This window comes from Mesoplodon bidens (genome assembly GCF_964165515.1).
Source record: "Mesoplodon bidens genome assembly, chromosome: 10".
NCBI classification, from domain to species: Eukaryota; Metazoa; Chordata; class Mammalia; order Artiodactyla; family Ziphiidae; genus Mesoplodon; species Mesoplodon bidens.
The window spans coordinates 75,503,349-75,529,039 of NC_138172.1; the positions used below are offsets into that span (position 1 = coordinate 75,503,349).

Here is a 25,691-nt window from a genome sequence, read left to right on the forward strand (position 1 = left end):
TGTGGTTCACTGAGAAGCTGACGGCTGTGCGGGGCTGACATCTGGGACATCAAGGAGTGCCCATCTGAGTGCAGGGCACCACTTGGTCCTGCCCAGCCCCTGATGAGACCAGGGCTGCTGCCTCCACGGGGTCTCTGGACTCATTCCCTCTCCCTTGACCAGTCTTTGGCTGGTTTGGCCACACATTGCCCCCTGCCTTGGCCCCTCTCACATCTTTATGCCCTGCAACTTTTCTTCCCGTCTGGGCCTGAAACGCACTGAAGAGCCCCCATCCCTTGCAGTAAGGAGCTCTGACCCTGATTTAGCACATCTACTGGCCAAGTTCCCAGTGGACTCTGGGGAAGGACTGGGAGCCCATTTGAGATGCCTCTGTCCTTCCAACGCTGGGGAACTCCAGGAGGGGTTGTGGCCTGAGCCTCCCTGGGGGGCGGCCACTACTGACTTGAAGAGTCAACACTGAGGCTCCCAAACCTGGACTTTGTAAGAAACACATGCAAATTAAACACTCTTGGTGCACATGGAGGGACCCTGCCTCATATCAAAAAAGAAATCAAAAATCCCAATGGCTTGTTTTCCGAGGAAATGTGTATGTTTCTACCAAGTATGGAGAGGGTGTGAGGGCACCTTCCAGTGGTGATGGTGTGAGCATGGGAGTGATCATCTGGCTAGAACTGTGTTCTATTGGCTGAGCGCAGTGTGGGCTGGAGGAAAAACCAGGGTTCTCTAGGAAAGGGAGGACAGAAGGAATGCATAAGTCACAATTATACTAAAATTCACTTGCTGTTTATTTGAAATTCAAATTTAACTGGGATTTAACTGGTATTTTAATTTGCTAGATCTGGAAACTTACAGCAGAGGTGGACAAAGGAGATGGAGTGGAGGGCTACCTAGGAGATAAAATTGGCGAGACTCTGGAATGATTTGGATGTGGGTGGGAGGAAGGTATGGGGGAAGGAAAAGTGGCAATAGGTGGATGGTGGTGCTGTTGCCAGGGCAACATGTAGTGTCTAGCCCATGTGGTGGCTTCATACACCTAGAGAAAGATGCTTTCTTGGTGGACACAGTCTCGTGGACGCATAGCTTGGTGAGCAGTGTGCAAGCTAGATTTCAGCCCCCACTTTTCCCTTATGCAATGAACACTTTACACAACCATACACGCCAGTCCTGTGCTATCCCTTGAAATAAGGAATGCCAGAGAAGTATAGGTTTTCTAGGGGGAGCTCTTTTTTTTTTTTTGGCAGCACTGCGAGGCTTGTGGAATCTTAGTTCCCCAGCCAGTGATTGAACCCGGGCCCTGGGCAGTAAAAGCGTGGAGTCCTAACCACTGGACCGCCAGGGCATTCCTGAGGGCTCAATTTTTGGAAGATGAATTTGAGAAACCTGTGACACACCCAAGTGGAACTGTCCAGGATGCAACTGGGCTTATGAGTCTGGGATCTGGTATATGAGTGTGGAAAAAAAAAGTCTCCTGTGAGAAATGTAAATCCCAAGCCTGTGCCCTGTGGATGCAGGGTTAGTTGTAAATTACCTGATTGGAATATTGATCCTAAACTCAGAAATGAGCTCACAAAGACTCTTGAATCTCTGGGCCCTGAGAATAAGCATAGTCTCTTTGGGAACACTTCCCCAACCCAGGGCACAGGGGACTCCCCAGAAATAACAACCATGAAGATGAGTACCTGAGAAAAAATTACAAGCTACAACTGGACTCACCACAAGGGAGTGTCAGTAGGTGAAACTCAAGCCAATTTAGATGATTAACCATGGTTAGCATTACGGTATGAATTACCAGCATTTAGGGTGCATGGAATTCCATTTTGTAGTAACTGGACACCCAGATGTTAGTTTTTCCCAACACTAGCTGAGGAATTTCTAAATGGGAGAGGGTCTTACGGGTGGCAATCTGGTGGATGCGGGCAGGACTGGAGGACCTGTCTTGAAATTGTATTTGCAAAGCAGCGCAATATTTCTACTTAAATTCCATATCCTTATTTGGGGAGATGATGAAGATGATGAGGGTGGCTAGCCGCAGCTCCTCGCCATCCCTTGGTGTTGTCACAGGCTTTTGACTCTAATTTTAGCCCTTTCTTGCACAGTTTCTTTTTATTTATTTACTTATTTGGCCGTGTCAGGTCTTGCAGCACAAGGGCTTCTCTCTAGTTGTGGCACACGGGCTTTAGAGTGCACGGGCTCAGTAGTTGCAGTGCGTGGGCTTAGTTGCCCCATGGCATGTGGGATCTTAGTCCCCCGACTAGGGATCAAACCTGCAATCCCTGCATTGGAAGGCAGATTCTTAACCACTGGACCACCAGGGAAGTCCCCTGCACAGTTTCTTGATGGTAAAAAACTGGACAAGATGGAAACTAGAATTTCGATTAGACATGCAGTCTGCATGTTCAAGGGTGTCTTGGGGGACTTTTGACAGGGCTGCTCTGTCCCAATGGGCAGGTTGTAAAACGCATGCCCCTACAGGGGTGCCATTTGTATCACAGGCATGGGAGATCTAATTTTCTTGTTGTAAGTATCTTGTTCTCAAAACATCAGTATTTTGTGACAATTTTCCAGCAGGTGTCAATAAAGTGACTTGAGGAAGGGGCACTTTTTCTATTTGGTGAAAAGGTGACATGGAGGGGGTGTAAAGGTGGTGCTGAGTGGGAAGGAGAAGCCATCATCATGGGCTCTTGGAATGTTAGATCTGAAATGGCTCTTGAGAGAGGACCGGTTCAACTCTGGATGTGTGAGGAATCTGGCTTACAATAACAGATACCCAATTCCAACTGACTAAAGCCAGAAGGGGGACTAATCATTGGAACTCAAGGACAGGGGGCTTCCCTGGTGGCACAGTGGTTAAGAATCCTCCTGCCAATGCAGGGAACACAGGTTCGAGCCCTGGTCCAGGAAGATCCCACATGCCACGAAGCAACTAAGCCCATGCGCCACAACTACTGAGCCTGCACTCTAGAGCCCATGCTTCGCAACAAGAGAAGCCACCACAATGAGAAGCCGGCGCACCGCGACGAAGAGTAGTCCCTGCTCCCCACAACTAGATAAAGCCCACACGCAGCAATGAAGACCCAATGCAGCCAAAAAAAAAAAAAAAGTAGCCCCCACTCGTCGTAACTAGAGAAAGCCTGTGCACAGCAACGAAGACCCAATGCAGCCAAAAATAAATAAATAAATTTTAAAAATTAAGAAAACAGTAGATTGTAAAATAATATTAAAAAAAAACAACAACTCAAGGACAGGGATGCACCAAGGACAGAGGAACATATTGGATCCAGGGACAGTGGTGCAGCCAAGACCTACCTCTGTCATTCTGTACTCTCCTCTCTACTCCTCTCAATGCACCTGAGACCTGCTTTCTTCCCTTCTTAGTCTACGTTGTACAAAACATGATGGCAGGCAACTCCTGGGTGTCACATGTTAGAGATTCATTGGCCAGCAGAGAGACTGGCTTCTTCTAGGTTTCAGTGTCAAAATTCCTGGGAAGGAGACTTAATTGGTTCAACTTTGATCAGATCAATCAAATGGCCAGTGTGTGTGCGTGCGTGTGTGTGTGTGTGTGTGTGTGTGTGAGAGAGAGAGAGAGAGAGAGACAGAGAGACAGAGAGAGAGAGAGAGAGACACTTGTAACCACTGCAGCTGAGTGCATGTTGGGGGTAGGGTTGGCAGGAAGTAATGGTCACACATCCTACAGAGAAGCATTATCTCTGGACCTCCGTCCAGAGACAGAAAATGGCTTGTCACCAGAACACACACATCTGTGTGTTCTTCATAATCTAACACTGTCCTCTCAACAAACTAGTGATTTTATTGCTACAATTTCCCATTTCAAGGAAAAACAGTATATATATATTACCGGCAAGTTCTGTAGCTCTCTCAGAAGAGGCAAATGGAGAAATGAAGAACTATAAAGAGAAAGGCATTATTTAAATTCTTAGGGTGTTTCCCAGTCCACTAACATTTTCATGCCTTCCAGGGCTGGCTCCAAAGAGATGTTTTTGAATGGTGAAGGAGACCAAGTAAGTAATGGGGAGGTGGAATGGCAGTTTGGCAATCCCTACCTCACTGGGTTTTAGGTATCTTTCAACTAATTTGTCCCTCAAATTGATGAGGTATGAATTGTTAACTCCACTTTTCAGATGAGGATACTGAGATTCAGCAAGGTTATTACCCAAGCTGATGAGAGAGCCAAGATTTCAACCCAGACCGAGTCTGTCTAATACCAGTACCTATCGATGGTAACTCTCTACTACTAATCCACACAGACTGAATAGCAAGGAATGAAAAACTCTGACATGTCATTTCTGTGGATTTCTGGGACAATCACTGATCACTTGGGGTTGCGCTTCTTGTAATAACAGTTGCCACTTTTGTGATCACTTATTATATATCAGATACTATGCTAGGTTTACGATCTCATTTAATCCTTAGGACGACCCTACGAAGTTGGTACTATTATTACCTCCAGGTTAGGAAATTTAGGCTTAAATAAGCTATTGCCTTTTCCTGAGTATTCTGTGAATAAACTCCTACCAGTTAAATGCCTAATAAAGTGCTAAATTAATAAATTAACAAAGTTCTTTTTAGACCAGCTGCGCTTAAACTCTACACGCGTCACGTTCCTATTCTCTGCCATCAGGTGACGTCACAACCAACCCCAGCACTGCATTCTCTGGCAAGAGCCACCGCCGATATCTCGCGAGAGCCATGGCTTCTTCCAATCTATTTTGGGCATGCGTGCGGCGTTGGGCACTTTGGCTTAGAGTGGTTTGATGATTTTCTGTCAGTCTAGACTAGAGTAGAGCTTTAACAACAAAGCACTTACTTCCTTTCAGTCACTCGAGTTCTCGCGAGACTTGCTACTCATGCTTCTCGCCCCACCCCCCAACCCCGCCTTGCGCCTGCGCAGAGCTCTTTAAAGCAGAACGTTGCTCTTGGAGGAAGTGACGGCTTTGGTTGCTGTGTCCGCAGCGCCGTTTCTACTTCTCAGAAGCTCCGCTCGGCCGCTTGCCGAGACACCCCGTCGCCAAGATGCCTCGAATTATGATCAAGGGGGGCGTGTGGAGGAATACTGAGGTAAGTCCCCTTTTCCCGCCGTCCGCTGCCCTCCGCCCCTCCGGCTGTTGGTGCGCAGGCGCGCGGAGGTCGGGGAGGCGGGGAGGTTGCCTGCGGGGTCTGCGTGGAGGGCGGTGCGGGGCAGACCCTCGGGGCCTTTACCTTGTGGCCAATCCTACGTTATCTGAGCACCTCAAGGACGGGGACTGTGATTTAACCACTTGATTACCTGCCGGGCACTCGTTAGTCCCTCAGTGAACATTTGTTGAATTGAGGACGCGCCCTCTGCCGTGGTGGAACTCACTGTGGTGGGAGAGCTAGCAGAGCCGCTAGAGTCGGTCTTTGGGACACCCCCGTTCCTCAGCCCAGGCATCGTGCCTCTCTCTGATATTCAAAAATGAAGAAGTGCTGTGGCGACAAGTTTGTTTTTTTCTTGACTTCCTTGCAGACGGGAAGCAGTTTGAGTGCCAGGTTCAAAGTGCCCGTTTATGCCCGCATCCCTGCGGTCATCTGTTATCAAGGCATAACTTGTCCACCCTCCCGTCAGATCCCAAGGCCTGTGTCTTCCTGTCATTCCGCTTCAGCTTGGATAGAAGCCAGATAGGCCTACAGTAGTCTCTTTGCTTCCAGAAATGTAGTGGATCATGCCATTGGTGAGCCAGAGAACAGTAGAGAACGAGTAAAATAGAAACGAGGTTTTAGTGGAGTTGGTGTTCATAGTGCACTGAATTTGTCAGTTTCCCGAGAACACCATATTTTTCCATGCTCTGTGTCTTTTTACATCTTATGCCTTCTTGGAATATCCACCTACTGCTTGGCATCTTTCTGACCTTCCTTCAAAAACCAGTCCAGAAACTCTTCTGGAATTTTTGCCTGTTCATCCTGTAAAAAGTAGTTGCACCCCCAGTGGTCCCATGACAACTCTTTCATCCACTTGTTATAGTTTGCTTTGTCTTTTTGCAAGCATCACATCCTTCTGTGTGATGCTGGGAGGGTTTCTTAACCTCCCAGAGCCTCAGTTTTCTAATGGGGATGATAGTAATACCTACCTGTCTTGGGGACTAAATGAGTCACTACATTTGGAACATTTAGAACAGGGTCTGTCACGTAGTAATCTTGCAGTAAGTGCTAGTTGCTATTTCTTTTCCCCAGTAGACAGCACTGCAAGAGGGCAGGACCAGATCTTGGTATCTTTAGAACCTAGGACAGTACCAAACAAAATTTGCTTGGGAAATTTTGCTGAATGGATCTAGTAGGGTAGATAACTGTTGTATATACTTCCTTGAAGATGTGATTAAGTATAGCAGTACTGCAACAAAGTTACACATAAAGTCGGTGAGAACCTTGCCTCAGCTTGCACAGAGGGAACCAGGCTGTTTAAGTTGGAGAAGAGACTGACTTTTGTGGGAGAGACTGATGTACAAAAATCAAGTAACAGCAGGATTCTTATGATGTGGCCCAAGCCCGGTAGTCTTAGAGTCTGTGATGATAGGGGTGTGGAGTGGTGTGGGGTGGCTCATGTATGAGGCATGTAGCTCAAGTTCAATGTGGAAAAAAGCCTAAAAGTAAAATGCCCCAAGTGCATTGGCTCTAATATCCCTGGTGTCTGTGATTTAGCTTGCCGGGCTCTCCTGGGATTGGTGAGTTCCATATTGGAATGGGTGCCCTGGTGAAATAGTGTCTAGAGACTGGGGGAGTCTGGAGACAGAGTTGACTGGTGACTTAGGGGGAAATACTTAACTCTTAGATTAGACCTGAGATATGGATTCTTGGGTCAGAGTTGGGGTTATGGGACTGAAGAGAAAATGCTATTCGTAAGCTGGAGGCAGGAAGCCTGGGTTAGAGATTGGATCCACCTGAGTCTTGACTTGCTTCTTGAGGGCTGGATGTGTCCTATTTGATTCTCTTTCCCTAAGTACACAAGACCTGGTACAAGGTTGGTGTTCAGGGAATGTTTTTTGAATAAATGAATGAGCCATATTCTTTTGAAGAGAATAACAGCCACACACTGTACACACTCCCAATTACTGGATGTGATAGGGAAGGGGTTGTGTGTAAGGGAGGGTATGATGTCCTTCTAAGGGAGTTCTTTTTTTAAAAATTAATTTTATTTATTTATTTTGGCTGCATTGAGTCTTTGTTGCTGCGCGTGGGCTTTCTCTAGCTGCGGCGAGCGGGGGCTACTCTTCGTTGCATTGCACGGGCTTCTCATTGCGGTGGCTTCTCTTGTTGTGGAGCACGGGCTCTAGGCACCGGGCTTTAGTAGTTGCGGCATATGGGCTCAGTATTTGTGGCTCGTAGGCTCTAGAGCTCAGGCTCAGTAGTTGTGGTACACGGGCTTAGTTGCTCCATGGCCTGTGGGATCTTCCCAGACCAGGGCTCGAACCTGTGTCCCCTGCATTGGCAGGTGGATTCCTAACCACTGCGCCACTGGGGAAGTCCCTCTAAGGGAGTTCTTAATTTCTTGCATTTCACTGATTCTGGTTTGCTGTTTTTTTTTTATTATTGTAATGAAGTTTTGTACTTTCTTTTTAAATCTAGGATATATTGTTTGTTGATATCTCTCTTTCTCCACAGCACAACTCTGTTAGAGTTAATTTTAATTTTATCTTTTCTCACTTGGAGTTTTGTGATTGAATACACTGTTTTTCTTCAACAATTTTTAGGATGAAATTCTGAAGGCAGCGGTAATGAAATATGGGAAAAACCAGTGGTCTAGGATTGCCTCACTGCTGCATAGAAAATCAGCAAAGCAGTGCAAAGCCAGATGGTATGTATCAGTTAATGAGTGGAAAACACAAAATAACCTTAATTACGATGAAGAAAATGTCATTTCTTTGAACCTTACCAAAGAAAGCAGGCATTGGATGTAACAGAAAGTATGGAGTGGGAGATGGGAATTTAGATTTAAGAATTAGCTGTCATTTGCTTCCTATGTGATCTTAGGCAAGCTATTTTCTAGCCTCTCTTTCCTGCCACTATTTTCTCCCAACTGGGGATAATACTTGGCCCTAACTGATGGAGATGTGAGGCTCAAATGAGTTAATGTTGTTTGAAAGTGCTTTGTGAAGCATGAAATAAAACTACTTTTAGGTACAGATGGACCCTAGCTTATAAATGGATTGTATTCCAAAAGTTTATAAGTGGATTGTTTTAGAACTTACTTTCCCAAAGAAATAAATGATAAATAATGGTTAATTTTCTAGGCTAGCTTACAGTAGTTGAGTTTCCTCATGAATGGTTGAAACATTGTATATTTGCTTCCCCAGAATATAACATAACCCAACATTACATCTGTGGTGTCCCCTTTTAAGTAACAGGGTAGTGGACATATTAAGTTCTTTACATGTATTTTTGTCATGAGTGATCTGGCCCCAGCCCTGACCCATGTGGTACTAAGATCATATTTTGGATTGTATAAGAATGACCTAATTTCCTGGGCACCTGGGTAGGGGAAAGGATCAGAATGTAGAGATTGGCCCACAAAGAGGAAGATGGTCCTCAGCCTGCATAAGTGGTTCTGATTTCTGCTTCTGTTAGTGGAGCTAAGCTCCTACCGCTGTGTTTAGTAAGGTTTATGTATTGTTTGCAGGCCTCTCATCCAGCTAAGTAGACTGGATGGAAAAGGTGGGTCAGGTGGAGCATGAGGAAAGACAAAGATGACATAGTAGTTTTACTTAAATTAAAAAACTCACCAAACAAATACAGTTTTGAAAAGCATTTAGTGAGTGTAAGTCAAATGCTTAAAGAAGTAAGCCAAGGTGTTGTAAGAATCAAATCAAAGCACCAGAAAGTACTATGAAAACTAGAAACACTATGAAAATATGAGGTGTTTTGTCTTATTTGTAAATGCAAAACCTCTAATAAAGTGTAAGATGAATGGAAACAATTGGTAGTTGAGAAGGAAGGCATATGATCATGTTTCAGTCATGTTACCTTTTTTAAGCATTACTAACCTTGCATAATTAAAATACAGTAGAATTTAGTGAGATAGGGTATTTGGAATGGGGTAAGTTTAACCAAATAGGGAATATTCTGTTGTAAAAAAAAAAAAACCCAGCTTTTGTGATTGAAGAATAAGAGTTAGCTTGCATTTTTCAGATACTAGAAGCCAGTATGTCTAATACATAAGGACGATATTCATGCTGGGTGACTGATTAAGGTATAAAATGATGTCTTTTTAATAGGTATGAGTGGCTGGATCCCAGCATTAAGAAAACAGAATGGTCCAGAGAAGAAGAGGAAAAACTCTTGCACTTGGCTAAGTTGATGCCAACTCAGTGGAGGACTATTGCTCCAATCATTGGAAGAACAGCTGCCCAGTGTTTGGAACACTATGAATTTCTTCTGTAAGTGAATCTCCAAAAGCAGTATTAAAATGTGTGTATATCTTCTGAATGAGGCTGAATACACTTTTAGCATTTTCTGTCCTTAAACATTAGTTACAGATCTGAATAAAACCAGAGGAGCTAAAGCTATTGGATTGTATATTCCAAGTCTCGTGTGGTTGATCAAGATTATGTCTCCTGTTATATACTTTTTAAAGGAATAATTAAAAACTATTATACAAGGACTTCCCTGGTGGTCCAGTGGTTAAAACTCCACGCTCCCAGTGTAGGGGGCCTGGGTTTGATCCCTGGTCAGGGAACTAGATCCCGCATGTTGCAATTGAGAGCCCACATGCTGCAACTGGAAGATCCCGCATGCTGCAGCGAAGATCCTGCATGCCCCAACTAAGACCCAGCACAGTCAAATAAATAAATAAATATTAAAAAATATTATACAAATCATACATGTTCATCATAGAAAATTTGGGAAAAAAATAGTGAAAAAGCAAATAAAAACCACCCATAGTCATACTGCTGAGAGTTAACCATTGGAACATCTTGATTCTTCACTAAAAGCTTTTTTGTGTGGCTCTGCTGCATTTGTGATTTAGGGAGCTGCTTGGATCCTGTTTCATGGAAACACTGAAATTAGAAATTTAAAACCATCTCTTTCAGGTGAAGCAATAGTAGAAATGCTTTATTTTTGTTATGCCCATCTGTTGGGATTTTCAAAGTAAAGGGTGCCAGCACTAGGGAACCTGGTATTTCTAAGACTAAACGGGTGGTAGTGTGACTGATTACTCTGGGCTCATTCCTAGGGATAAAGCTGCCCAGAGAGACAATGAAGAGGAAACAACAGATGACCCACGAAAACTTAAACCTGGAGAAATAGATCCAAATCCAGAAACAAAACCAGCACGGCCTGATCCGATTGATATGGATGAGGGTAAGTGTATTTTTGTGAGGAATTTATTTCTTTGGTAACCATAGACTTCTCAGGCCTTCTTTTAACTCTCTTAGTTCTTTTCTAAACTCCTCTGACTTTTTCAAATTGCAGTTCTGTCTGTAGTTGTTACTCTAAGTATCTTTCCAAGTGTGTCCAACCTTCTATCATAGAGTAATTGCTCTTTTTGGATAATGTCCCTTTATCTTTTGATGTTTCAATTCATTTAGTAAGTTAAGCAGTGTGATATTACTGGACATTTCCTTGTGGCTAGAGGTAAGCTCTTTAGGATTCTGTGTTCTCATTCCTATTCCAAGGAGAGAGGCAACAAGTCAGGATTTGGGGATCCAGTGCTCCTACTAACTATTTTGACTTCAGACAGGAAGTTTGATCTTCTTGAAAGGGCAACACTACAATACCATGAGGGAGACTTACGATGCCTTTTTGAGACATTGAATCAGGAATCAGAGGAACTAGATTTTAATCTAGTTTAGTGCCATGTCTGCCACTTATTAGCTATTTGACTTTAGGTGAGTCATAAAATCTCCCTGAACTTTGGTTCTCTTTCCTGTCAGATGGAGAGTAATAATATCTATCTTACTTCACAGGGTTGTCGTGAAGCATTCAGTGAATATTTGTTGAGTTTTTAATTTAAAAGTTTGAAGGTAGTTGTTCCCAAAGGCAAACTGTGGCTAGGCTGGCTGCATCACTGTCACATGGCAAACTTTAAAAAATAAAGGTACCAGGGCTTCCCCAGGAGGTCTGCGTCAGTAAATTGGGGGGGTGGGGGGTGGGAATGGAGGCTAATCCTGGAATCTGAGGGTTTTTTTGTTTTTTGTTTTTTAAAGTTCCCTTGTGATTTCATTGGACACCCTTGTGTAGGAATTGCTCTAAGGTATCAGTAATGAAATTTGTTCTACTCTGGGGAGCTATGGAAAATATACTGGAGTAGAGAAATAGTTCTGAGGAAAAAAATGAAGGAAAAATGATAATGAAGATTGTCAGTCCCCTTATAATTAAACAGTAGTTTTTACGATATTTCACAATTTGTGCTGTGCCAGATAGTTGATGATAATGAAGGATATGATAATTATAGCCACTGTTTAATGAGTATTTGCTAGATGCTTTACCTATTTCTTTTTCCTTAGTTCTTCTCAACATCCCTGTGAAGTAGGAATTGTTATTCCCATTTTATAAATGGTGAAACGTTATTATCCAGAGTCACATAACTATCCAGTGGTGGGCATGATTTTTAACTTAGGTTTCTCTGACTTCAAAACCCAAGGTATTTCCCTTATGCTGCACCATATAATGATTATATTGATGGGTTTTCTCATCTTAAGCACTAGGGTATGTCTCTCACCTTGCTTCTGTTGGAGAAGTTAGTTTTTATTCTCTTTATTTTTGCAGATGAATTGGAGATGCTTTCTGAAGCTAGAGCCCGCCTGGCTAATACTCAGGGAAAGAAAGCCAAGAGGAAAGCGAGGGAGAAACAGTTGGAAGAAGCAAGGTATGGTTGTTTTCCATCTATAGTTGAACAAATTAGTCTATGCATCCTTAGGCGCAATAAAACTGTGATTTATCAACCCTGTTGGGTGAATGATAACTAGAGTTGTCTAATTCCAATTTTGCTAATAGTTCTTAGTTTCTTTATTACTTTGGAAAAGTCTTATATATATCTTCCTAACCATTTCAGAGTAGTTATAGGAAAAATACATATTTTAAAAAAAATTAAAAAAAAAGTTTTGTAAGACATGGCGGAAGTAATGCCCGGGTATAGACATACATGTATGTCTTGGTGTGTTGGATTTGTTCTGTTAGCATGGGGGACCTTCATTTGTTGTAGCCACCTTGGCGTCAGATGGCTAGAGGACACACGGGGCTCTGGGACTGGTGTGACTGCCAGTTAGTTACTCTCCTTGATTAGTGTTGGGCAGGCAATGGCTGTGAAACAGGAGACTCAGCTGAACATGGAGGGAGTTAATGAGCCTTGAACCACATTTCAGGCTGTCATAGAAATTTGTATTTAAAAAGTGAGTGGAGGGCTTCCCTGGTGGCGCAGTGGTTGAGAGTCTGCCTGCCGATGCAGGGGACACGGGTTCGTGCCCCAGTCCGGGAGGATCCCACGTGCTGCAGAGCGGCTGGGCCTGGGAGCCATGGCCGCTGAGCCTGCACATCCAGAGCCTGTTCTCCGCAATGGGAGAGGCCACAGCAGTGAGAGGCCCGCGTACCGCAAAAAAAAAAAAAAAAAAAAAAGAAAGAAAGAAAAAAGTGAGTGGAATTAAGTATTGCCCTCTACTCAAGATTTTCTCTACTTTCCCCTCCCTTTTGCTTAGATCCATGGTTGACATCATTTCTAATGGCCTAGAAACCCAGATGAAGTGGATAAAGGGGAAACTTGAACTTTATAAGAGCTTATTAGCTTTTGGAATTCAGGCATTGGAATAGCCTCCCCAGCCTCCACAACTACCTTTTTTGGTCCCTAAGCTGGGAAGTATTGATACTTCCTGACCTAATAACTAGCATTGTGTTGATGGTTTCCCCAGTAACGGCTGGGAAGTGCCAGATCCTGGGATGGAGGATTCTTTTATGCCAGAGGATGCTTTTTGGCATAGCTGGCCAACCACTAGCCCAGAATAGTTACTTATCATGGGAGTATGACTGGCCTGGGACAGTAAACAGAAGCTGAGAGAAGGTTCTAAATTTTCTGCTGGGTCTTAGTCACCTTTCTGTTCCGTATACTATTTAGGGTTAAGTAATGTGAGTAAGGTAAAAAAATTCACTTTTCAATTTTTGTCCATGGTTGTTTGGGGACCAAGTTGTTTGAGCCTTTTAACCACGTGGATTGGCCCAGGGATATGACAGGTGTATATATGAAAATCTCCAAGTATGGTTGGTATTGCTTGCTTTAACAAATACATTTTTCCAGATTTAAATTTACCCTACACTTTCTTGTAGATTTTCTTGTAGAACATCTTTATAACTTGTGCATATATCTTGTAGTTAACTAGATTGGTGTGTATGCAGAATGTACTGCAGGACTATTTACTTTAAATGTTAAATTACAGATCTGTTTTATAACTTAAAGCTTTTTATTGATTATAAAAGTAATAACACTTTTCCTACAAAATACTAGTATTGTACTATTTTCTTTTTGGGGCATGGCTGATACAATGCTATATAGCTTGGTTATATTCACTTAGCATTATATTGTAAAGGTTTTCTAATGTCGTTTGAAGTCTTTATTTTCTTTATTTAAAGAATAAAATTACTTATGAAATGTGTCCCTTCAAACCTTTCTCTTCTCAATATAGACATACATTTATGTGTACTACACATACAGTAACATTTGTGTAAAATTAGATTATACTGTATAGACTGTTTCGATGAGAAGTTAGCTCTTAATCTTACTTAATCTTACTGGTGTTCCCTTGTTCCCTTCTCTCTCTGTTTTCAAGATTTTCTCCTTGTCTTTGGCTTTCAGCATTTTAATATAATGTTTCTGTTTGTGCATTTCTTAATGTTTATCTTACTTGCAGTTCGTTGAGCTTCCTGGATGTGTAGGTTAATGATTTACAATAAATTTGGGAAATTTTCAGCCAATGTTTTATTCTCCTTTTTCTAATGTTTTATTCTCCTTTTTCTCTTTCCTTTTGATATTCCTACTGTGCATATGTTGGTGCACTTAATGGTGTTGCACCTTTCTGTGAGGCTCTGTTCGTGTTTCTTCATTCTTTTTTTTTTTTCCCTTTTCTTTGGATTGCATAATCTTTATCCATCTGTCTTCATCTTGGCTAATTCTTTACTTCGAATCTGTTCTAGTGAAGTTTTCGTTTCAGCTTTACACTTTTCAATTCCAGAATGAATTTCCATTTGGTTCTTTTTTTTTTTTGTGGTACGCGGGCCTCTCACTGCTGTGGCTTCTCCCGTTGTGGAGCACAGGCTCCGGACGCGCAGGCTCAGCGGCCATGGCTCACGGGCCCAGCCACTCCACGGCACGTGGGATCTTCCCGGACTGCGGCACGAACCCGTGTCCCCTGCATCGGCAGGCGGACTCTCAACCACTGCGCCACCAGGGAAGCCCCATTTGGTTCTTTTTAATTATTTCTTTTTGTTAATTTTCTCTATTTGGTGAAAATTTTCATCCTACCTTCCTTCTTTAATTGTGCTTACCTTTTGCTCTTTGAACATATTTGTAATGTCTCCTTTGAAGTCTGTCAAAGCTGACATCTGGTTGCTCTCACAGGCAGTTTCTGTTGTCTGCTTATTTTCTGGTGTGGGTCATGCTTTCCTGTTTATTTGCATGTCTCACCTTTCTCTGTTAAGAACTGGACACTTTGGATGATATATTGTAGCAGTTTGGGTACTGTGTTGCCCCCATCCACTCCTTGTGACTGTTGCTTGCTTACTCCTTTAGTGGCTAGCTGGGTTATTTTTAGTGAAGTCTATTTTACCCATTCCTCGCCCAGAAATGTGAAGCTTCTGATGTTGCTCCTCATGGGGACACAGTCTTGGGTGTGCCCACAGTTGCTTTGGGATGAGGTGGTTTTGACAGGACTTTCTTTGACATCTTCTTCCCTAGCTACACCCAGCTATTAAACTCTGCTAATTGTCAGCTTATTGCTGTATTGTTTTCAACGATGGCTTGAGGCATAAATTGCTCCACAAAGTGTTCCAATCAAACTTCGGCTCCGGGCTTCCCTGGTGGCGCAGTGGTTGAGAGTCTGCCTGCCGATGCAGGGGACACGGGTTCGTGCCCCGGTCCGGGAAGATCCCACATGCCGCGGAGCGGCGGGACCGTGAGCCATGGCCACTGAGCCTGTGCGTCCGGAGCCTGTGCTCCGCAGCGGGGGAGGCCACAACAGTGAGAGGCCCGCGTACTGCCAAAAAAAAAAAACAAAAAAAAAAAACAAAAACTTCGGCTCCTTTGAAGGGATAGTTTCTGAGGTCAGTGTTTCATAGTTGTTCTCATCCCAGGAGGGCTTCTCCCACTTTCTGAAAGAGATTGATTCTCTCTGGCAAACTAGTGGGCCTGCAGTTTAGCTGCATCTCCAGAGAATCTGTCAGTTTCTTCACATCTTCACAGTTGCCTTTAACAGCAACTTCCACTGTTTTTGAGAGTGCCCTGAGGCCTGAACATCTCCATATCCTGTTGCAAATGAAGTCAGTTTCTTTGGGGAGAGTTTGGAATTCTTTATTCTATCCAGGAGCCCTGATGTACTTGTCTTTGAGTGACACACCCACTTTAGGAGCTGAGTGTTCAGTGTCGGGGGTGGGGGTAGGCAGCAGCCCCAGGTCCCCTAACCCTGACCCTAACCCTGACCCTGATCCCACAGGCCCAGGCAAGGATCGTTGGGCTCCAGTATTCTCAGTAGCACTGTGCCCAAGGTAGAGCCCCTGGGCAGAAGAAGGAAGCCCCTCCTTCTCAGTTACTCTTGTCTGAACTTAGCCTCTGCATTGGCTTCCTGGAGGCAGGATGAGAAATGCTGCTGTCCTGCCCCTCCTGGAATGAAAGCCAGGGAGCTGGAGGGGAGAGAGAACCCTGTGTTCTTGGCTGCACCAAGTGTGGAGTGGAGTTTCTGTCTCCCTGAGCTGGGACGGGGGACGAGAAGAGGGAGTGGGTCTTGATTTGAATACTACAGGCTCTCACTTTTCTTATAGAATTTTTGTAGATTTTCTTGAATAAACATTTCTTCATTTGCTGTATCTCCTTTAGGATCCCTTCCAGAGACTTAACTTTTTTTTTTTTTTAATAATTTTTGTCAGTTTTGCTGGGGAGTGGGTTTGTGAAATTGCTCCTATATACTGTTTTATAATTTGATTTTTCCCCTCTTTAATATTCTGAATAGCTTTTCTAATCATTGAATCATTACATTATAGCATCTTGGGAAAGTACAAAGGAAAAAGTAAAAAATGAAATTCCAACCTCCTATGATTATTACTGTTACTGTTCGGGTGAACATCCTTCACATCTCCCCGTGCACATATTCATTGATAGATATGCATATAATTTTACATGTTGCTCCATAACATGTAAACTTGGTAACATTGTTTTAAACAGCAGTGTGTCTTGAGCATCTTTCCATGTCAGAGTAGATTTACAGATTTCTTTTTTTTTTTTTTTTTTTTTGCTGTATGCGGGCCTCTCACTGTTGTGGCCTCTCCCGTTGCGGAGCACAGGCTCCGGACGCACAGGCTTAGCGGCCATGGCTCACGGGCCCAGCCGCTCCGCGGCATATGGGATCCTCCCAGACCGGGGCACGAACCCGTATCCCCTGCATCGGCAGGCGGACTCTCAACCACTGCGCCACCAGGGAGGCCCCAGATTTCTTAATATTTATCTATCCGTCTGTCTATAGATTTCTTTCTGTTTATCTATCTATCTATTATTTTTGGCTGCGTTGGGTCTTCGTTGCTACACGTGGGCTTTCTTTAGTTGCGGCGAGTGGGGGCTACTCTTCGTTGCGGTGCACGGGCTTCTCATTGCAGTGGCTTCTCTTGTTGCAGAGCACGGGCTCTAGGCATGCGGGCTTCAGTAGTTGTGGCACGTGGGCTCAGTAGTTGTGGCTCGTAGGCTCTAGAGCTCAGGCTCAGTAGTTGTGGTACACGGGCTTAGTTGCTCTGTGGCATGTGGGATCTTCCCGGGCCAGGGCTCGAACCCGTGTCCCCTGCTTTGGCAGGCGGATTCTTAACCACTGTGCCACAAGGTAAGGCCCTGCAGATTTCTTAAAGGTTATTTAGATGGCTGTATAATATCCTATCTTATAGCTATGTTATAAATTATTTTAACTAATTTGTTATTGTTGGATGTTTAGGTTGTGTCTGTTTATCTGCTTTTCTGAACAGTGCTTGGTAACCAGTCTTATAGCTAAGGCCTTGTACATGTCCCTATTTAGTTCCTTAGGCTAAAGACTGAAGAGTGAAATTGCTGGGTTAAAAATGTAAAAAAGTTAGGGGTATTAATGTGTATTTCCAAATTCTCTTTGGGGAAAGCTATACCACTGTACTTTCTCATTACCATTGTGAGAGACTGTCCACTTTTTGCACCCTTGCCATTAAAACAAAGCAAAAATTGAATGCTGTTGATTAGATATGTAGAAATGGTACTTGATTTAATTTGTGATTCTTTAATTATTAAAGTACACTCTGTTATTTTAGCTATTTGCATTTTTTTCCTTAGTGAACTGTTTATTTCCTTTTGTTCTTCCTTCCCCTTGGGTACATTTTTTTAAAACTTGCTTAGATTCTTTATATCTAACCATTCCTAATACTAAGTGCAAAATTTTTTCCTAATATTTGCTTTTTAATGTTGTTTTATGATTTTTTAAAAATGGTGCTACAGGGATATAAATTTTAAAATTCAAAGCTGTTGACTGTTTTTTTCACTCTTTATTTAATTTATATTAAGTGAGTATATTCCCATCCAGAGATTGGATGCATATTTACTTATAGTTCCTTCTGGCTTTTCTCTTTGCTCTAGTGTATGTGTGTACCTTTAAATCAAAACTGGAATTGATTTTGGTGAACGGTGGGAGGTGAGGATTTAAATAATCCTTCCCCAAGTCACCGGGTAGTTTTCTTAACTCTGATGGATGATCCATCCTTTGCCAATGGTGTATGATTTTGAAGGTGATTTGCATTCTCTTTCTTCAGGCGTCTTGCTGCCCTCCAAAAGAGAAGAGAACTTCGAGCAGCTGGCATAGAAATTCAGAAGAAAAGAAAAAAGAAGAGAGGAGTTGATTATAACGCTGAAATCCCATTTGAAAAAAAGCCTGCTCTTGGTTTCTATGATACTTCTGAGGAAAACTACCAGGCTCTTGATGCCGATTTCAGAAAGTTAAGACAACAGGATCTTGATGGGGAGTTGAGATCGTAAGTTGCCTTTCTGTTTTTATAAATGGAAAAGTATAGTAGTAATTTTATGGAGGGCCAAGTATTATCCTTGTCAGAGCCAGATATTTCTTAGTTAGCACAATGTGGTTTACATAAATGCTTTTACTTATTTAATGGATTCACCTTTCTGAGAAAACCAGTGACCCTGGCTGTAACGTTTTTAGCACAGAACACTGTTCGAAGCTCTCGAAATGTCAGTGCTTGGCTCTTAGTGAACTGTCTACTCAGAATCACAGTCTTAACATTTACGTACCTTTGGGAAGAGGTTAGTTATTTTACTAATGGCCTGAAGGAATCTGTCAAAATCTGGTCTGCTTCTTCTTAGTTTTTTTTCTAGTGAAAATTTTATCTGTTTTTCTGGGTTTTTTTGACCGCGCCATGAGGCTTTGCGGGATCTTAGTTCCCTGACAAGGGATCACACCTGGGCCCTGGCAGTGAAAGTGCTGAGTTCTAACCACTGGACCGCCAGGGAATTCCCTCTTGTTTTTCTTAAAATGAAATTAAAAGGAAAAACATTACCGATGCATTTTAAAATCTTTTCACTTGTTGGCGATTAGTAGGTATATTTATAAAATGTTTTAGAATACAGAGGATTTTGTTTATTTCTAGGGATTTTTAGAGTTTTTAAATTGTTATATCTGAATGTTGTGGGGAGAACCTTTTAGGACTGTCAGAGATTTTTAGTTTTCTACTCCCCCAGTGGCCTTCCATTTCTGTTGACATGAATTGTTAGTAAACAACAGATGTCAGTCACTGTGAAACGGGATTTTCTTGGATGTACTCCATTGTATTTATTTTTCAAATTAGGACCTTGCTTTAGGTAGCCTCTACAAATAAAGAGATTGAAGAAAAAATAGTCATTTGGAAGGAGTAGACTAGATGGAAGGAGAGGATGACATGCAGAGGGGGAGAAGGCATTCCTGGTCCTTTAAAAGATGGCCTTGAGCCTGGCTTTAGACCTTAACAACTTTCTGGTGTCATTTGTCAGGACTTAAATATCCTTTAAAAAATTTATGAATTAAAAAAAATCATAGCAAACAATTGAATAGTTTTAAAGGAAAACTTTAAAACTCACGTTTTAATTCTATTCCCTTCATTTATTGTTTCCGTTTTTGTGTACTTCATCATTTTCCTATGTGCACACACATATTTTTACATGAACGTAGTCACAATATAGGAGTAGTTTTATGTTTTTCTTTTCATGTTATATGTAAGATTTTGCTTATCATAGTCTTTATAGTTACATAGTTTTTTTTTTTTTTTTTTTTTTTTTGTGGTGCGCGGGCCTCTCACTATCACGGCCTCTCTTGTTGCGGAGCACAGGCTCTGGACACGCAGGCTCAGCGGCCATGGCTCACGGGCCCAGCCGCTCCGCAGCATGTGGGATCTTCCCGGACCGGGGCACGAACCCGTGTCCCCTGCATTGGCAGGCGGACTCTCAACCACTGCCACCAGGGGAGCCCTATAGTTACATAGTTTTAATATTTAGTACTTAAATTACTTAGTATATCTTAGTTTCTTAATAATTCTATTGACATTCTAAGTCTGCATTCCTCTTGAGTATAGTGGGTAGGTAATGGTGTAGGGAACAACTTAATGTATATTGTTTTGTCTTTTTATCATAATTTTATTAGGAATGGAATTATTTCGTTCAGAGCATATGACTATTTATATGGCATTTAATGTTGTTGCCTATATGTAACTTTAAAAAATCTGTTCTCCACCTTGATCCATGACAGTGAAAAAGAAGGACGAGATAGAAAAAAAGACAAGCAGCATTTGAAAAGGAAAAAAGAATCTGATTTACCGTCAGCAATTCTTCAAACTAGTGGTGTTTCTGAATTTACTAAAAAGAGAAGCAAACTAGTACTACCTGCCCCTCAGGTAATCTAATAAAAGCAGGTTTTTCATTGTATGAACTCATATGCTTACCATTTATCCAGCAAATGTTTGCGGGCCTATGTGCCAGGTTTTTGCTGAGTGCTTGGTACCTTTAAGAAATATCAGGCCTTGAACTGCTTATATGATGGTTTAGTAAGTAATTGTCAGCTCTTAGCAATTTTTCCGTAGGCTAGGGCTCCAGACCTCTTTTTTTGTAGCTGATAAAGGTGGTATTTGGCCTTGTGGACTTACGGCCACTTTCTTTTAGGGAATGTTTTGTTGTGTCACACCTCCTTCTCTTTTTGAGACAATAGCTGTGAAAATCAACATGGGGGTTGTGGAGAAGAGAAAATTCATTCAGCTCATCATAGGCTCTGTTCCTTTGAATTATAGTTGGTCAGAAACATGGGGATTTTGAATAAGCTCTTGTTTTGTTTTGACGAGTACAGCTCTGCAGAATTGGACAGTTAAATGGAGCAGAGGGATGGATTTAGGAGGCTTGAACAGCTTCTTTCTACAAATGAGTGCCCTGGCTGCATCAATACAAAATGCTTGGGCATAAACATAAAATAATTTTGTTAGATGCTGTTATTCATAGTAGTGATATTTCTTTTTTTCTTTTTTTTTCTGGTACGTGGGCCTCTCACTGCTGTGGCCTCTCCCGTTGCGGAGCACAGGCTCCGGACGCGCAGGCCCAGCAGCCATGGCTCATGGGCCCAGCCGCTCTGCGGCACGTGGGATCCTCCCAGACCGGGGCACGAACCCTCGTCCCCTGCATCGGCAGGCAGACCCCCAACCACTGCGCCACCAGGGAAGCCCTAGTGATATTTCTTAAACTGAGATTTTGCCTGTAATTTTTTTTTAGTTCTTCGGATATTTAGTTTGGTAAAATTATAAGGATAACGTCTTTTGATTTTCTTAGGGATCTTGTGGCTTTGTGGACTCTGTGATATTTTAATTGGTTTTTAGTATCCACCCTCCCCCCAATTGATAAATGGTTTTGTATAAACACTATTATTTTATGTTCTTGATTTATAAATATTTTGGTTTGAAAGAATTTCAGTATGGAAATACTGAAAAGGAATTTCAGTATTTGCAGCTTGATTCTATGTCACATATGGAATTCCGCACCCCCCCCCCCACATTAAATAGAGAAGACTTTTAAAAACTTCATTATGGAAATTTTCAAACCCACAAGAAGTAAAGAGAGTGCTACAACGAGCCCCTGTGTACTCATCACACAGCTTCAGCAATTCATCTTCTGGAATGTGGAAGTTTTAAGCTGTGTTATTCTTGGTTAAAATATTGCTACTGTGATAACTGTGTCTTTAGATTTCAGATGCAGAACTCCAGGAAGTTGTAAAAGTAGGCCAAGCAAGTGAAATTGCACGTCAAACTGCTGAGGAATCTGGCATAACAAACTCGGCTTCCAGTACTCTCTTGTCTGAGTACAATGTCACCAACAACAGCATCGCTCTGAGAACACCACGAACACCAGCTTCCCAGGACAGAATTCTGCAGGTAGGCTGCCATGTGGTAGAGTGAGCCTTTCACTTTGTTTATTGTCCTTAAAAGTATTATAAAGGAGAACACTGAATGGTTTGGTTTTGTGTGTTTTAGGGTAAGCAGTTTGAAACAGTCCTGAATGCATAGCTGCTAGAGATTTCTGTAGTAGGGAAGCTAAATCCTGTCAGTAAAGCATAGCATTTAAAAATTTCACATTGCCTAACAGTCCTGGAAAAAAAATCAAACACGTGTAGTCAGTAATTTTTAAAACTTCCTTGCGATTCTGTACTTAGCTTGGCATAGACTGCCTTCAGTACTATTTCCATCTCTCTCCTTAGCACATAGGGTATACAGCTCTGTGTGTTCTTTAGGGTGTCTGCATGCCAGAGAATAGACAAACCTAACAGAATACTACTGAGCCTTTTAGCACTCTTACATCTCAATTTTCTAATAGTCAAATATAATTTTAAGGTACTGATTCAGGAGTCAAATAGTCCTGCAAGACTTTGTAAGAATAACAGTGCCCCTCATTGCTTGTTCTCTAGAGGCACCAGTGATAGCTCTTTGTTTTTACCACCTTACTACTAAGACACTTGTTACATTTTGGTTTTATTTTCAGTTTTAGGCATTTTTCCACCAAGGATTTGAACATCTGGCTCTCTCACACCTTCTGCCTCTACTGTGCATACACACTCTTTCCATTTTCCCATCTTCCATTATAGTTAATCATAATTTTGGTTAGCTCCATATTTATGGTTTACCTTATGACTATGTAAACTGCATTCATTCACTGTGTAAACTGTGGGTCAAACTGCACTTGACCCACAAAATGCCTTATAATTACTCTACTGTACAGTATTTTGTTTTTCTTTGAATTAACACTTGTTTTATTTAGTTGCTAAATTTTCTGATTACTTAGCACAAATTCAGTTCTGGACTTTATACTAACTGTAAATCTCCTGTAATCTGGTCACATTTTAGGTATTCTTACCTTTTTCAACTCTTGAAGTCGTTCCCAGAACTTCTGAATGTTCTAGTCTGGACTGATTACTCTTTAGATCTTGTTACAGCTTGTTCTCTTGCTTTCCCTTCACTGTCACCCTAGAAAGTCCCTTGGGTCTCCTCTTTCTTGGCTCCCATGTCTCTGGCTTTTTTGGTTGACTCCCTTGTTGGTGAAGTGTATCTGTCAGTAGCTTTCTGAGGAAGGTTTCATGGGAGATGGAATTTTTAAGACCTTGAATATCTGTAAATTACTGTCCTACCCTCTTATCTGATTGATAGTACACCAGGGTATAGAATTCCAGATTGAAAGGGTTTTTGTTCACAGTTTTGAAGGCAGTGCTCCAGTGTCTTCTGGCTTTCATTGTTGCTATTGATACGTCCTGTGCCATTCAGGTTGTTAATAGGAAACCTGGTTTTTTCTTTCTCTGGAAGCTTATATGATCTTCTCTTTTTCACATGTGTGTTTCTTGATGTGGGTCTATTTTTAACCACTGCGCTAGGTACTTGGTGGGTCTTTCAATTCTGTAGACTCATGGCCTTCAGTTCTGGGAAGTTATTTTGAAAATTAAAAAACTTCCCCCCTTTCATTAATTTATTTTGCTACTTATTACTCTCTGGTTTTCTGTCTTAATTGACTTTGATTTCATTGCTAGGAGATTTTCTGAATTTTATCTTTTTAAAAAATTTCTACTGTCATATTTTTAATTTCTAAGAGCTCTTTTTTAAATGTGTTCAATTTTTTTTTTTTTTTTTTTTGCGGTACGCGGGCCTCTCATTGTTGTGGCCTCTCCCGTTGCGGAGCCCAGGCTCTGGACGCACAGGCTCAGCGGCCATGGCTCACGGGCCTAGCTGCTCCGCGGCATGTGGGATCTTCCCAGACCGGGGCACGAACCCGTGTCCCCTGCATCGGCAGACGGACTCTCAACCACTGCGCCACCAGGGAAGCCCATTAAATGTGTTCAATTTTTAAATGTCTCATTTAATTAATATCTTTTTATTCCTCTGAGACTATTAATGATGGTTTTGCTTTGTTTTTATAAGTTTTCTTTTCCCTGCACAGTCTTTTTTTTTTTTTTTGCGGTACGCGGGCCTCTCACTGTTGTGGCCTCTCCCGTTGCGGAGCACAGGCTCCAGATGCGCAGGCTCAGCAGTTGTGGCTCACGGGCCCAGTTGCTCCGCAGCATGTGGGCTGAGCCCGGACCGGGCTCGAACCCGTGTCATCTGCACTGGCAGGCAGACTCTCAACCACTGAGCCACCAGGGAAGCCCCTCAAATATCTTTTGATCTTGTTCTTTGCCTATATTTAGGGAATAAGTGTAGGGCAGTTAAAAACTGACTAGACACTCCTTGGGTGTGGGTAGGACCCCTTGACTCCAGACTTTCCTGTGGGCTGAACTGGCTGGGATGTTTTATTGGGGAGATTTCTTTTTTAATTGTTTTACTTTTAAAATATATTTATTTATTTATTGAAGTATAGCTGACTTACAATATTGAATAAGTTTCAGGTGTACAACATAGTGATTTGATATTTTTATAGATTATACTCCATATAAAGTTGCTGTAAAATATTGGCTATATTCCCTGTGCTGTACATTACATCCCTATAACTTATTTATTAGGGAATTCTTATTTATTTATTTATGGCTGTGTTGGGTCTTTGTTTCTACGCGTGGGCTTTCTCTAGTTGCAGTGAGTGGGGGGCTACTCTTCATTGCGGTGAGCAGGCTTCTCATTGCGGTGGCTTCTCTTGTTGTGGAGCATGGGCTCTAGGCACGCGGGCTTCAGTGGTTGTGGCACGTGGGCTCAGTAGTTGTGGCTCACGGGCTCTAGTGTGCAGGCTCAGTAGTTGTGGCGCATGGGCTTAGTTGCTCCGCGGCATGTGGGATCTTCCAGGGCCAGGGCTCAAACCCCTGTCCCCTGCATTGGCAGGCAGATTCTTAACCACTGCACTACCAGGGAAGCCCTATTCCAGAACTTCTGACATGCTAATGTTAGGTTGACAGAAGGAATTGAAGTATTGAATTCTGCCACAGCTCAGTATTCATTTTCTCTCTTGGTTTTCATTGAGAAAAATGTCTAAGAATTCTGCCTGTTTCAAGATTTGTGTAGTAGGACCAGAAGAGAGGAATTTGCTCTCCTGTCTAAACTGTTAAAACATGCTTCTTTACCTTCTTGTTAATCAGGAAGCCCAAAACCTCATGGCTCTGACCAACGTGGACACCCCATTAAAAGGTGGACTTAACACCCCTTTGCACGAGAGCGACTTCTCAGGTGTGACTCCACAGCGGCAGGTTGTACAGACTCCAAACACAGTTCTTTCTACCCCATTCAGGTATTGTAAATAAATAACTGTTTTCTGCTTTAGAAAAACTTGAATCTGAGGACTTGGCAACATGTTTGTTTTAGAAATGCTGGCAGAGAATGGAAATAAGTGTTTAACTTGCTTTTTGATTTCTCCTCATTCATAGTAGCAAATAACATTATAGTATCCAGGAAATAGTCAAATACCAAATGGAGCTTCCTTTTTTTTTCAGGGTTTCTGGTGCTATCACCTTGTTTCTGAATACTTTTAATATGATTTAAAAGAGCAGATCAATCCATTGTTAATGATGATTTGGCGAATTTTATAAAAATTCTAAGCCTTTTAATGTATGTATTACTGTTGCTTTCCCCCCAACATTTTATTATGAAAATTTCTAACATTCAGAGAGGTTGAAAGAATGGTAAAGCAAGCATCCATATACTCACCACCCAATTCTCCAGTTAATATTTTACAGTGTTTGCTTTAATCACATATCCGTCCATCAGTCTATCTTATTTTTAATACATTTCCAAGTACGTTGTAGGTATTAGTCCATTTCACCCTAAACACTTCCTCGTTGTGTATATCATTAACTAGAGTTCAGAGTTCAGTATTTGTTTATACTTCTTTTGTTTTAAGCTACTGTTTTTAAAGAAGAATTTTTAAGATACAAACATTATAGAAGCAATTTGTAATAAATTGGAATTTGAGCTTTTAAGGTTAGAAATATTTAGGGTTTACTTTTAATTTTAAAATATGTCCTCCTACTGGTTGTTAA

The 25,691-nt window shown here is 42.0% G+C and overlaps 1 protein-coding gene across 1 annotated transcript in view; it reads left to right on the forward strand.

The window, feature by feature from the left end:
• Positions 1-4,901: 4,901 nt before the first annotated feature.
• Positions 4,902-25,691, forward strand: part of CDC5L (cell division cycle 5 like) — a 43,798-nt gene continuing 23,008 nt past the window's right edge. The window contains exons 1-9 of the mRNA XM_081246763.1: positions 4,902-5,079; positions 7,725-7,828; positions 9,246-9,407; positions 10,205-10,332; positions 11,740-11,839; positions 17,983-18,201; positions 19,962-20,106; positions 21,436-21,624; positions 24,795-24,943. Of these exons, the coding sequence (XP_081102889.1) occupies positions 5,035-5,079; positions 7,725-7,828; positions 9,246-9,407; positions 10,205-10,332; positions 11,740-11,839; positions 17,983-18,201; positions 19,962-20,106; positions 21,436-21,624; positions 24,795-24,943 (1,241 nt within the window). The 5' untranslated portion in view covers positions 4,902-5,034. The remainder of the gene's footprint in view (positions 5,080-7,724; positions 7,829-9,245; positions 9,408-10,204; positions 10,333-11,739; positions 11,840-17,982; positions 18,202-19,961; positions 20,107-21,435; positions 21,625-24,794; positions 24,944-25,691) is intronic.